At 36.1% G+C, this 15267-nt stretch overlaps 1 protein-coding gene across 7 annotated transcripts in view; it reads right to left on the minus strand.

The window, feature by feature from the left end:
- GRIA2 (glutamate ionotropic receptor AMPA type subunit 2) overlaps positions 1 to 15267 on the minus strand; it is a 92706-nt gene that overhangs the window by 30250 nt on the left and 47189 nt on the right. For all 7 annotated transcript variants that reach the window (XR_010471998.1, XM_065060028.1, XM_065060026.1 and 4 more), the window contains 2 exon segments: positions 13420 to 13473; positions 10818 to 10979 (listed from right to left, as the gene is read on the minus strand). Coding sequence is in view for 6 of the 7 variants with exons in the window: in XM_065060028.1 (XP_064916100.1) it covers positions 10818 to 10979; positions 13420 to 13473 (216 nt within the window). In the remaining variant the exon portion in view is untranslated.

Here is a 15267-nt window from a genome sequence, read left to right on the forward strand (position 1 = left end):
GCAAATAGGCTTTAAGTACAGGAGCATCTTCATTACCTATGGGCATGTTTCAAACACTGGGAACATGAGGTAGGGGTCACAGAACCCAGAAAAGACTGAACGCTTGCCTCTTCCTATTTAATCTTTACATTAGAATGAACCTCCTGTGAAAACAAGCAGCTTTTACAACAGACTCGCTTCCAGCTGAAAATATTGCGTATATATGCAAGATATTTGGAAATATCAGCTGATTATTTGTAAATTTTTTAATAACAATCCTGGTCCTGACTAAAAGTGAAGAGAAATTAATAAAATGTAAAATGACTGGATTTTAAAATTAATCTCAATAAACATGGGATTTGAAATTAAGCCCTATTTATCTTAACATATATACTTTATTAATTGTTTTCAGACATTTTAAAGTCACATAAACTCACATTTTGATTATAGCCTTTATTTAAATGCAATTCCAGCATTCTGTGTGCACAGAACAGCGAAACAAATAATAAGTATTTTTAATCTGAAATGTCATACTGTTTTGAGCAGCACATTAGAGGCAAAGAACACCTTAAGCAACCTGTCACCTTGGAAAAATTTAAGTGTTCGTGTGCAAAATTGCTATCCAGAAGCCCTGATAATTTTGTGATGTGTTTATGTTCTTCAGGTATCTCCGTGTTTGGTTTAGAAAGGCTGTTTTCTGGGCACACCCCAGAACAGCTTTTGTTTCTAGCCAGGCACCTGCCTGAGCCTGCAGCCCTGGGAATCTGACTCCTATTTGAAAGACATGCCCACAGCACATCAGCAGACACTGACATGACTGGGGCACTTGCATCATCCCAACAGTCCCCCTTGTAGGATATTTATAGGGAAAACTGACCTCTTTAACTCCTTTTAAAACTGAATATAGCAAAGATCACAAGATTTATGAACACCAAGGTGCTTGGCCTTTCTACCTATTTCAACTACTACTCTAATAGAAAGGATATTCCTAGACTGTAATTCCTCCCCCAAGATTACCTCCAATCTGACTCAATAGAGTCATCAGAGGTTCTAATTCAGCAGAAAAAAGAGTACAGGTACCTACTTTTTTTTTTTTCCCAAAAAATTTCTTTTTCTGGTTTTGCACTGGGGACAGAAATTTTAATGTACCATTAAATTTAGTGCAATGGCCAAAGAGAAGATCTAGTGATACTGTAAAACAAATGTTTCTTCAAAATATCAGAAAGATGTCAGAGAATAAAAAAATTCTGGATCTGGACAAAAGTCTTGGCAACCAAGTGAACCTTCTGTCTTCCAGGAAGAAACAGAGTAATGCCAGATCTTATTAATGGCACTGGTATTTGGATCTACTGAACTTCCAGACCTTTATCCAGAACAGCAAGTCAGCTTGTGTGTCTTGCACTCATTCAGAAGTGTTAATGGAGAAGTTGTGTGGGAATTTATCCCTTCCATTATCCAGAAGGTAAAATTAGTCTAAAATACTTCCTCCTTTATTTTTTGAAAACGCACTACAGAGAACGAGCTCCGGCATGTCATTCAATCTCAGAAGTCCTTTAACCTTCGTATCAACTAAGCTATCTGTGTCCACAGAAAGATGGGCAGATGCTTTCAGAAGTTCCTGCCGTTTACTCTGGGTCCACCACGTTGTTTTGTCTCAGCTTTTGTTGATCGTGGTGAATGGGTCTAAAACATACAAAGGTTGCGATGACTCAATATTGCTCACTCAGAGCGGTCGGTACTGATGTTATAGTACAGTGCACTGCTCGACAAGGCTTTTATTTTGCTGTTGTTCCAATAATAATGTATAAGCAATTTAAAATAAATGAAATATTGAATCAGACACCAAGTTCTGCAAGATGTCCTCCTAGCCAGTGCCATTAAAAACAACATGGTAGTTTCTATGCTAGTATTAAAAAACCCAAAACACAAACACAAACAAACCCCGCCAAATAATAACAAAACAAACATTCACAGCTGTAGCCTTTTTTTCTAAATCTATCATACTGCAATACAAAAATACCTTCTTTTAAACACATTTTTAATGAGAAAGGATAACTATCAGGTACAAAAAAAAAAGAACTTGAAAGGAGTACAGTAGTTTTTAATGAAAATCTTCACACTATCTTTTTTCTCTACCTAATACATATAGGCTTATGAGACCAGGAGTGAATTTAATTTTCATCCCTCTCCTTCTGAAAAATCATAAAAAATTAAAAATAAATAAATCAGGAGGACACCTAATCTCTCCCTACAGTGAAGGCAGAAATGACATTACACTATTCATAATTTAAATATTTTGCACTTATTTTGTAAACTGTACATTCACTACAGTTGTGTAACAGCTTATTTGAACCTCAAACCATGGAGGTTCTTAAAGCCTCCGGTCATTACTCAATGGCTGAAAAGTTTACCATCTAAACTCACTTTTTTTATTAAGCTCCTTATAAAGTCTATGAATTCTTGGCCTATTATTTCAATTTTTCTAGAAGCTTTTCAAACCCTCTTAATTGTCAAACCTAAAACTTACTCCTGGTGAACTTTATATCACCAAAAAACACACTGAGCTTGACAAAAAATTACTTGGATTTGAATCCATAGAGTTTGACAGAAATAATAAAAACAATTATTTGGATTTAGACCCACAGCATTTTACTTATAAAAAAAGATGATGTTGTTTTCTAACCCATGCCACTTTCTGTGGAAAATACCTAAACTGACAAAATAAATAAGATTTTACAGTTATTTGTGTAATCGCACTTCTAACTTTAAACAGAATGCACTTGCAAAACAGCAATGCCACTGATGATAAAATCACCTTTAATTTACTGTAAACCACAAAGAACATATGCCTTTTTAATTGTCACCGTATGAATACATAAAATCTTTTTCTTCAAGGCTAAGCTAGAGAAAAGTACGTACATAGTGTTATAAATCAGGAGTATCCAGCAGCAAAAACTGAAGCCTACTGTTATGATAGTGAAAATAGAACAAGTAGGAAAATTTAAAGCAGAGAATGAGAATAAAATGTACAAATACAAAGGCAAAAGACTTATCTGAAAAATCATGCTATAAGAAATGGATTTGAAAGAACTAGTATGATCGTTTAAAATGTTAAAGTCTGGAGTTTGTGGGTATTTTTTTCTTTATATGGGGGGGAGGAGTGGTTGTTTGTTCTTTTGTGGGGGTTTCTTCTGGGCTTTGTTTTTCTCTTTTTTTTTTTTTTTAAATCCACTTTACCCTAAAACTACACTTGAGTTTCTTTAAATTCTTATGTTCTATCACAAAAGTCACTTTCTCTTAAAAAACTGAGGTTAGCCATAAATCAATAAGCATATGTGACTTAGAGCAGACATAAATTTTAAAATATAAAATGCTCTTTTTCTAAAATATTTACTGAAATGTAGTCTTCAATCACTGCTCTTTTGCTCTTTTTATTAAAAACAAATGGTCATCCAAGCATTATTATCTATGGTAAATATCCTTTGTGAGTTGAGCTTTTAACCCAAAGAAAGTTACTACGATTATTATAAAAATGTATTTTAGGTTTTTTTCTAGTAGAATAATTCATGATTGACGCAATTAAGAAAATGGTAGAAGAGAGATTAGAGAACAGATTATTCTGTCTTATCAAATGACTAATACTATATGAATTATAATAACCTGAAAACTCTATTTGGCTCTTCAGTTATATTATTTTTACTCATATCCAACAGAAAGTTCTATATACATTAATGGAAATAATCTATTTACCCTAGAATTTGAACAACACTGCAACAGAAATGATTCTATATTGTAACTTCATATGAGGATTTTTTAGATTGAAATTTTTCACCAGCCTATTTAATAAAGCCACAATAATGATATTTTAATTTGATTTTAATATATTCTGAATCATCGTCACTCTCTGTAACAATCTGTAGGAGAGGTACCTGAACCTGACATTACAATACACCTTGCACAAATTCACTTATCAGGGCAGGGAAAAAGAACACATTCAGTTGAAGTGCTGGTTGAAATAAGTGAGTTCCTGGGAAAACAGGCAGGAGGAATCCATTGCACTTTGTTGGCTGAAGATCCTTAAACACTTATAATCATTAATAATTCAAAGAAACAGAGCTGCATAGGGACATCAGGACTTGGCTCTGTAGTTTTCTGAACCCTGGCAAATACTTTTGCTTTGGCACAGTTCAAGCACTTTCACTTGCAGGATCGAAGGATCTGGGTCAATAGGCCCTCTGTATGTCTGAGACAAATCTACAGATATTGCCTCAAACCATCCACTGCTTTCACTGACTAAATGTTCCATTCTTTAATTGAGTTTTCTTTAAAAAAAACAATGAACCAACTATGCTGGAATTAGCGATTACTTACGGAAAAGAGCCTTAAGGTATTAAAAAGAAGCGTAAGTTTAACACTGAAATTTCTTAGGTCTACATTTTTCGTATATTTTTTTGGAAGTAGAGAAGATTGAACGGTAGGATTCAAAAGCCCAGTGAAACCAAGTATCTGGAATGCCAGCTGCTACATGTATATTTTTATGCTCAGGAAACCAAAACACAAGGACTGGAAAATGTAGCCAGAAAAAAATTACAGTTTTACAAGGACACTTAGTTCCTGACTAAATCACATAATAAATACTGAAATTAGCTGATTTTTTTTTTTTTAATATTCATAAATCATTATAATCTACTTTAATTGAGGCATAATCAATCACAATTTTCCATTAAAACCATAGCAGGTGCAACAGAATATCACTTATAACTCTTAATAAAATGCCTGGTATTAGAAAACCATTTTCCAACACACTTGCAATCATAAGTGGCATGCCCCAAAATGATGGTATTGTCTAATTCATTAATTGTATGCTTTTGCTTAGTTGTCTATATCTAGACTAAATTCTATCTGAATTTCTAGTTTGAAGAAAAGTTTTCACTCTTCTCTTCTTTGTTTGTTATTATCAGTGAGTCATCTGAACTGTAATTATTTCTGCAAGCAAAATAGGTATTTTTATATTTGTCTGCATGTTCTCCGTATTCCATATTTGAGGTAAATCGGTACCAGTAGAGTTCAAACAGCAGATTTGAATGACAAGCCTCATTCTTCCTGAATTACTAGACTGGCAGTTTTCAACTTTTGCAATTTTATCATAAAGAGAGCACTGTTTGGTACTATACAAACACTTCAAATTCTAGAATCACACTATCTTTGAAAAAAAATAGATTTCATAATAATTTTCTAAAAGACTAGATGACTTGGCTATAAAAGAGACTTGAAAAGGTGAAACTACTAAAGGCGAAATCAGAAGGCAAAACCAATCTCTCATTTTGTTATCATAGTTATGCTTTGATTGTGTGTGGGGGAAAGACATTATGAAGCCTGAAATGCAATCCTATGAATTCTGAACATCTGAAACATCATGTACAAGCATGAAGCAGTTTAATCCATTGAAAACAGCTGCAATAAGTACTGGGGGTGTTACCATCTTCCAACACAATGGTATCCTCTAGGAGTCCGAACTGCCTTGGGGTTTCAACCAGGCAGCCCCAAATTATTTTCTGCATGCTGCATGTAGTTTCTGTATATATCATACACAACTTGGCTCAGATACTTGCACACACCAAGCCTCATGTTGCTCTTAGAAAAGCTCATCACAGAGTACGATGACTTAGTACTTAAGTCTGCCTAGCCTTCAGGAGGTACCAATTGAACTTCTTCCTGGAATTAAACCAAAGGCTGCCCCCAAACAGAATGGGTTAATCAGATTAGGAACTGGAACAGCTGGATGTGAATGGATGTGTTTGCCTTCAGTGTCCTTCCACAACGGCAAGAGGTTTGCTTCAGATATTATAGCCTGACGCACTAAGGGTAAGAAAGTCCAGCATATTTGTAAATACACAATAATGGATCAAAAGAGGACTTCGGCTTGTTATTATTAGGCCTTCATAAAATGAAATGTGGCTTTTGTTTTGCTGCATGACAAAAAAATTAACCAGGATGCTCCGTGGTAGGTTTCAAGATCTACACATTATTGGCTCATCTAGAATTGCATGCAGAGACTGGTAACACCTTCAATTACAAAAGATATGTTTTAAATTTACTCTGGGGTAAACAGTATATCAGCTTTATTTTGAAAAATGAAAATACTTTTTGTAAAAAGGCAGCAAAGCACTAGAGTTTTAAGCATTCTGCTTTACCTTTAAATCTTGTGGTTTTTATCAGTACAGGTGCAGTGCAGCAACAAATAAAATCAGTGCCTCTTCTCATCCATGTCCTAAGACTGCAATTTCTTACAGTTAATCATTTATAAATCGTGAAGATGCATTTTTAAAGCAATTTGATTCAGGTCCTCTTCTGGGAATTTGTAGAACATGTTTTCAACAATGTTATTCTTTCTTGAAAAGTTCATTGCTTTAAAATGCATGTTTTTTTAGAAAGAGGCATCTTTCTACATTTTCAGGACTCGAGTGCTGTGACATGTCTTGTCACATTGGCTCAGTCATATTCCATTGACTTGCATTTTATAATGTAAAAGGAATGTATACTCCTTTTTGGATCACAAAAATAAGATAATACAACACAGTTGTGATGCCATTGCCTGCAATGAGATAACATTAGCAATCCCAGGGCTAACATTACCTGCTAGGGGCATGTAACCTCCTCTCATTGCTGTATTGGTAATACAGGACTTTCATTAGCCTTCCTGTTTCATATACAATTGGCAGTGATAGTTTCCTAGATTCTTTGGGAACTAGTGGCAAGAGCTCATTTATAACCACTGACAATTTGAACAACTGCCTTAAAACCAAAAGGAGAGGAATACAATTCATAAGATCACAGAAGGAAAAAATGGGAGACCAGTGAGTTAAACCTGCTAAATAACTTAGATGTTTATACACTGTTCCAAGAAGTAAATGATAATGAACACAGCTAGAATATTTATGTAAGAAGGAATGGCATGTTTAGGAAGAACAGGTAGGAAATGCAGTTCAACAAAAATAGATGAAAAATTCTGTACTTTAAAGGAATGATCAAGTGCATAGATATGGTATGAATGTGTCTAAATTGGTAGCAGTACAGAAAAGCAATGCAGAAAAAGATCTGGATGTTAGTGTGTATCCCCTGATAAATATTTTCCAACAGTGTCATGATGGTGAGGAAAAAAACAAACAAACAAACAAACAAACAAACACAAACAACCAAACAAACCCCAACAACAACAGCAAAAATAAAACAAAATAAATACAAAAACAAACAAACAAACAAACACAAAAAAACCACACAACAAAACGCAAAACACAACCAAAAGTAACACAAAAGAAAGCCTTGAAAGGAGTACTGTCTCTGAGATACATGAAGCTATTATTTTGATCTCTACAGCACAGCACACAGATGTGATGCAGTACCAAGTCCCAGTCTGGCATTTCAAAGAAGATGAGTACCAATTAGAAAGGTTCCAGAGCAAAATGACGAACAGGATCTGATAGGAGAAAATGCAAAGGGAAAGGGATCATCTAGTTTAGCAGGGAGCAGAGCAAGGACAAATACGGCAGCCATCTTCAAATATAGGACAGCTAAAACCGGGAACTTCCTTGTATCCATTAGAAACAGATAAAGGAGTAATGGATTAGGCAATATAAAGGCTACTTTAAGACAAACAAACAAAAAACCTAAAACCAAGACCATTTATGCTCTGCAACAGAATGCTTAGGGAGGTTTTGAAATCACTATACGCAGGAACTGCACAGGTATAGCTGATTCTGCCTTCAGGAAGGGAGGATGGACCAGGTGACTGACTGCTCAAACACCTTTCTTGTCCTTTTCCTATGATTTCTATGATTCTGCTCTGGCTCCCTCAAGGATAGGAATGAAACGCGACACAGCTCTGTCCTCACATGTGATGGCAAGCAGGAAAATATTTCAATCTTTCAATTAGTTTATTTTTCCTATCCATAATAAAATAAAATAATAAAATAAACCTCAAAACCATAAGATTTTTTCAAAAACTCTCCTTCAACTCTTCCAATTTCTAGCAGAATTGAAAGGACCTATCATGGAATAAATAAAGGTTTAAATAAAGTTGATCTGTGATAAACTTAAAGATTTTAATGCTGCAACAAAAAATTGCAACCACTTCATCTTATCTAACACACATGCAATTCCCCACCTATTTTAAGTAATATCTGAGGTGCCAGATCTGTGTGCCACCTATTTAGTTTTCCATTGAGAAAAACAGCATCTTGGTTTCTGTTAGGTATTTTACATTAGCCATGCATTTAACTGTGATTATTTCCAGACTACAATTCTGCAACATTAGCAGGTAGGTAGGTAAATTTGGGCACTCAAGAATCAGAGAGACTAAAGAATTGTATTAATCACCCACAGCCATAGAATCATAGAATGATAGAATGCTAGGGACTGGAAGGGACCTCAAAAGATCAGCTAGTCCAATCCCCCTGCCGGAGCAGGAACACCTAGATGAGACTACACAGGAACGTGTCCAGGCGGGTTTTGAATGTCTCCAGAGTAGGAGACTCCACAACCTCCCTGGGCAGGCTGTTCCAGTGCTCTGTTACCCTCACTGAGAAGAAGTTTCTTCTCAAGTTTAAGTGGAACTTCTTATGTTCCAGCTTAAACCCATTACCCCTTGTCCTACCCCTTGTCTTCTCGGTTTGTCACCGAGAAGAGTCTGGCTCCATCCTCGTGACACTCACGCTTTGTATATTTGTAAACATTAATAAGGTCACCCCTCAGTCTCCTCTTCTCCAAACTAAAGAGACCCAGCTTCCTCAGCCTTTCCTCATAAGGGAGATGCTCCACTCCCTTAATCATCTTGGTTGCCCTGCACTGGTCTCTCTCCAGCAGTTCCCTGTCCTTCTTGAACTGAGGAGCCCAGAACTGGACACAATATTCCAGATGTGGTCTCACCAGGGTGGAGTAGAGGGGAAGGAGAACCTCTCTTGACCTACCCCCCTTCTAATACACCCCAGGATGCCATTGGCCTTCTTGGCCAGAAGGGCACAGTGCTGGCTCATGGTCATCCTGCTGTCCACCAGGACCCCCAGGTCCCTTCCCCCTACACTGCTCACTAATGGATCATTCCCTAGCTTATACTGGAACCTGGGGTTGTTCCTGCCCAGATGCAAGACTCTACATTTGCCCTTGTTATATTTCATTAAATTTTTCCCTGCCCAGCTCTCCAGCCTGTCCAGGTCACGCTGGATGGCAGCACAGTCTTCTGGTGTGTCAGACACTCTTCCCAGCTTGGTGTCATCAGCAAACTAGCTGACAGTACACTCTAGTCCCTCATCCAAGTCATTGATGAATATATTGAACAGTACTGGCCCCAGCACCGACCCTTGAGGCACTCCACTAGATACAGGCCTCCAACCGGACTCTGCCCCATTGACCACGACTCTCTGGCTTCTTTCCTTCAGCCAGTTCACAGCCCACCTCACTACCCGATCATCCAGACAAGACTTCCTCAGTTTAGCTATGAGAATGCTGTGGGAGACTGTGCTAAATGCTTTACTGAAGTCAAGGTAGACCACATCCACCGCCCTGCCATCATCTATCCACCTCGTTATACCTTCATAAAAGGCTATGAGGTTGGTCAAGCAACCATATCCCTTCCCTTTTTCCTAAATGGGAGCAATACATATTACATTTATATTACATACAATGTAAAATATGTATCTAAAGGCATGACACAGACTCTAGTTTATTGTGTCAAACATCAAATGAGAAATTTACTTATACTGTCAAACATTTTCGAATAAAAAATATAACCACAGAAAAAACACAGTTTTGCCTAAGTCCCCACAAAAAAAAAAAAAAAAAAAATCATAGCTTTGACTAAGTCTCCTGCAAATCTGGCCTCAGAAAAAGGGAACCTACAAACTTTATTTCTTAATTTAAATTAAGGTTGTGCAGTTCACAGAATTTTTGTTCTAGGAATTTAAAAAATGGGTCTTGCATTCCTTGCTCAAGCTTCTTATCCATCTCATTATAAATCAAGAATATGCTTCATATTCAAAATATAACACACAAAAGTTATGCCTAGAACATTTGCCATCTATCTTTTTGTCTTAGCACATTTTAGAGTTATCTAAGTATACTTATTCTTAATAAAATTTCTGATCATATTATTTAAAAGAAAAATTATTTAGCTTTAAAATTGCATTATTCTTTTTAACATCTTGCAAGCACTAATTGATCCTCAGAACAGTCACATGAGGTAAGAAGGCACTATTAATCCAATTTTATCCAGAGGGAAAAACAAGGTGAGGACGTTTAACCACCTGTGCATTGTCACATTTGGTGTCACTCAGGCCTGAAAACAGACCACGATTCTGTATCTCAGGCATACCGTAGAATTTTAACAGTCTCTGTGGGATTTAGGCATCTGTCTCAAAACAACTGTCTTACCATTTCTTTGGGAGATTATGTTATAGCAGAAAGAGCCAGACCTGTTCTCCCTGGAAGTCTATGTATGACTACATATTTGCCTTTAAAACATTTTGAAACAGAAAGGAAGAGAAAAAAAAAAAAAAGGCAGCAGATATTTAATATGTCATCACATTCAAATCAATTACCTAACAAGCTGCCAATTGCAGATTTACAGTGACACAAGAAAAATTAAAGTTGTCTCAAACCTTTTTGACAGTGCAGTATCTTTGTTAAACCAGTCCTAGAATAGAGAATGTTAAAAGTACCCCAGAGAAATATAAAATTGTGCTAACACAGCTGATTTTGAAGGGCTTTCTCCATCTCTCATCTTTCTATTCCAATTCTCTCACTTCCTGTACATCTGTCATGGTTAAAGCAAATATAAGACATACCTTAATTGTACTAGTGTGTGCACCAGGATATTCTTTTTCCTCCAATGTTGACCAACGTTGTATAAACTTTGACACCAGAGGATCATCATAGTCAACTATCTGAAATCCTGAGACGTTAGCTCCTCCAAACTGAATTTTTGACAAATCTCCATCAGTAAATCCCTGGGCACAGAAAACATTGTCTGTTATTCCAACACTTTTGGCAGATCTCTCAAGAGCATATACAAATAAAGAGTTACCATGTGACTTCTACTGCAGAAGTGTAAGCCAACATTTTCCTCAAACAGGATCCAAATTTAATCCTGGGCTGCCAAGATTAAGCTGTCAGCTCCAGCAGCCAGCAATGCCCCTCAATCCTCACTAGACATACATCTTTATAGAGCAAGGGCTGAGTGGATCCAGCCTTGCCATGCTCACATTCCTGAACAATCCTGTTCACTTCAATGGGACTGCTTACATGAGAAAGGGAACACTGACATTAATAACAGGCAAGCAGGTTTCAGTCAGGAATAGTTACAGCCATAGCTGAGTCCTCTTTTTGCTAGAAACACTAAAGCATGTGGAAGGACTTACCGTTTCCCCTGCCTCCTCCCTCCAGTATAAAGAACTACTTCTCATTCGTACAAACAGTACATGTTTTGTTTTCCATGTTCTGTGTTTTACCTTGTCCTAAATGACCATACAAATGAACTTACACGAAATACTGATTCCAGACACTTCAGTTTAAATGAATGCTCTGAAGAAACATAAAAAGAGGTAGTAACTTCAGACCACATTTTCAGAAGTTGCTACAATTGCTATACTAGATGCTCTTTAATTATTGCATATTAATGATACCCAACAATGATGTCTCACTGCATGCTAATAGACATTTCTACAAGGATCATGAAACTTTCTTCAATATTATTGTGAGCTTAAAGTTTGAACAGGAACATTCATTGTATACTTTGATCCTTTCTCCATCTATCAGCATGTTTTATTCTTAAAATAGATGAATGTCTTGACTGGCTGATAAAACTGAAGAAGCATATTATTCGTCAAGAAAAGAAAAAAGGTGGATTAATTGAAGAAGATGGGATATAATCAAGTACTAGATAAGTTTTCTTTCTGACAGAAAAAAATACAGTTTTAAAATCATTACCATATCTATTTATATGATATTATACAAAAGATCTACAATGTTTGCATTAAAACTGTATAAATTTGCAGGAAGCAAATATTATATTAAACAGCTTTAAAATACAATATTCAATAAGTTTTAGATCTTATGGGCTTACTTTTACAAGCTTAAAGCTATGGCTAAAATAGCAACCAGTCAACATAATGAAATACACTAGGCAACTGTTCTAAAATGTTTATTTCCCTTAAGACTAAAAGACAATTTATACAACATTTGCAATGCAAAAATACAAACGTCTAGCAGTTAGAGAGTTTTTCAAATTTTGTAAGAATTTTATGTTTGCTTTGTGAATATCAGTAGCTGAACTTCTTTATCCTAAAAATTAGTTAAAAAATATAAAAATGAAATCCCACTGTTCTGCCTTTAAATAGGTCTTTAGAGTATAAGGCTTCCTCTCATCTGTCTAGTGACATACATGATTCTTCAGAATACTCCCTGCCTGAAGGGGGAAAGTGTTTTGATCACAGGTTGGGAAGAGACAGGAGTTACGATATCTGAAGTATGATAGACACCCTATGGTTGTTCTGTTCTCTCAGGCCCCTCAAAGGACCATGGAAGACAGGGTGTAAATTAGAGTACTCAGGGCTCTCCTGGAATTTATACCAAACGCTATCACAGGCCAAGAATAAATGCTCAAAAAAAAATGTTTAGAGGCACTCACACCATGCAAATCCCAAAACTTTTTTCTGGAACAGAATAACTGAGACTCAAGCCTGCAGAATTTACTTTGTATCTGTTACAAAAAAAAAAAAGGATAACATTTAACATTCCCTAGCTTCAGTAAATAAGTGCTGTTGACTTTAATGTCAGTAAAATGGCCCTTAATCTTTAGATACAATTTCAAAAAAATTACCTTGACAGAATTTAGTGAGTTTCCTGAACCTTTCTCCTTAGAAAAACATTACTAGCTATACTATGTGATCAGCCATGCTCAATAAGGATTAATTGAAACTGATTACCAAGTCAACCTGAGAAAAGAAGATGTGTAAAGCTAAGACTCACTGGTCTAGCAGAATGAAAGCTGAGAATTGTAATTTTTACATACTTTGGAGGTGGAAGAAGAAATACTAGTTTGCTGAATGAATGTGTGAGCCTATAATCTGCAAAGTTGTGTTTGTTTTTTTTTTTTATTTCTGTACTCTACTTTTCTAAAGTATGTAGAAAAAGGGATGCAGCTCTACTGAGAGTGCTAAGCAACCTTCATGCCCACTGATGGGAATATTACAGGAAGTATTTAAGCCCTGAAAAGACTCAGCCGTTAAAACAAATACCATCTCAACACATGCATTCATTCAGAGATGCAAAATGACACTTAGCTTTTCTCTATTTTCTAAAATGCATTTAAAACAAAATAATAGCTGATGTGCTTCCATAAACAGTAAAATGAGTCACAGACGTATTTTAAATATTAAAAATGCTTACCAGATTTGCAATGATATAATGGTATCCTTTAACATGTTTACCAATTGTGATAACCTGTAAAAAAAGAAATATCCCTGTAATGGAGAATGTTCACCTGATATATGGACTGAGACGTAAAAACTACAAAATGCAGTATGATGTAAAAGCTAGTTATGAGCTTTCTTGTATGCAATACTGGGTTTGTTCAGTACTTTACTTTTTATTTTACTTAATGCACCACTGAACATGCTCTTCGCTGACGGAAATTAGTCATGTTGAAGTCCAAGTCCCAAGATCTGTAAGCAGAGGAGCTGAATGCTAATTACTATGATTTGTATTAAAGGTACAACCTGGACAGGAAGGAAGCAGGTGTCATGCAGTAGAAGTCCTGTGCCTCAGAGATTCCTGCTGAGATTAGTCTCCCTTTGTAGCAGAATTGTAACCTTCTTTGAACTAGAAAAAGCTTAAAAGCTCACTGACATTAATAAAAGAATCTACATTATAAGGAGGTCTTTATAGTTAAAATTGTTGTTTATTGCCCTACAGCTTCCTCATAATCTCTCCCAAAGGTGGTGGTTTCTCAGCAGTCTCCACTGGCAAGCATGTACCATGGATTCTTCTCCCAAATACTCGTAGTTAACACTATGTCTGCACAGGAAGTTTCCATCTGAAGCAAAACACTTCTCTGAAGAAAGAGAAATAAGAAGACTCTAGAGGTTTCTTCCATCTTTTGAACAATGACAACAACTTTAATCAAGAGAGGACGATTCATTTATTTCCTCATTTAACATATAACTAAAATATTCAGAATAGGTATCCTGTAACTTATATCAAGATAGTAGTGAACAACATTCCATATACTTGCTTTAATGAAGTTACAGGAATATAACTGAAGGCAGTGTTTAACAATAAGCTTTATGTTACTAGAGTTTAAGATTGAGAGGAATCACATTAGATGGGCCATAGAAGTTATTCAATTATTCCTCTTCTGAGCTCAATATATACATGATATATGAACTTTATTATTCTAAACCAGTTATTTGGTTCAGACTACTTAAAACTCACTACTTATAGAAAGGTTTTAGAACTATCTTCAGATGTATTTCTTATGCAGCTGCTGCTTCCAAAGAAAATTTTGCTAGACCAAACAGATTAGTTCTTCTGCATAAAATGTTTCTTCTTCACTGGTATCTGAGAAAACGACCAGTGGCTGCAAGTCTTTGGATCAATAGTTAGTAATCATGCTCTAACTGCCACTGGGTACTATTTCATTAATCTAGCTTTCTGAAACATCGCTATGTGTCACTCCTTCATGTGAACATTAAGGATGCTGCCAGTTAAAACTTTGAGAAGATTCAGTGGTGGATCCAAAAGCCATGATGAAGGAGCTTAGGACACAAAAGGTATTCACCAGTGTCCCTAGTTTAGACTAGCATCTCAAGCAGGGATGGACAAGAAATAGCAGCAATCGCAGAGCTTACCAGAGGGTATCATCAGGGGTAAATGAGATTCTGCAAAGGAAGCTGGCTGAGGATAGAGACTATATGATGAAGAGCATGGTAACACTGACCTGCCAAATCAGAGAAGAGGGATATAAACTAGTCTGAAGAGAGCTGGGAACTGAAATATTTTTCAACTTCAACTTACATAAACTGTTGAAATCTGGAAGAGAAACTATAACACAAAACAGAAAATAAGAATGATGAAGCGACTTAGCAAACACACTGTGCGTCTGTACAAAGATCCAAGGTCTACAGAGCATAACTAGGTGAACCTGAGGTTGCCACCACAGTTTACAATGTTAGTGTAATAAATCAAAGTGCTACAATAGAAGATTTGTTCAAGAATAGAAAGCAAGGAAGAAAGTAA

Source organism: Columba livia, chromosome 4, assembly GCF_036013475.1.
Source record: "Columba livia isolate bColLiv1 breed racing homer chromosome 4, bColLiv1.pat.W.v2, whole genome shotgun sequence".
In the NCBI taxonomy this organism is placed as follows: domain Eukaryota; kingdom Metazoa; phylum Chordata; class Aves; order Columbiformes; family Columbidae; genus Columba; species Columba livia.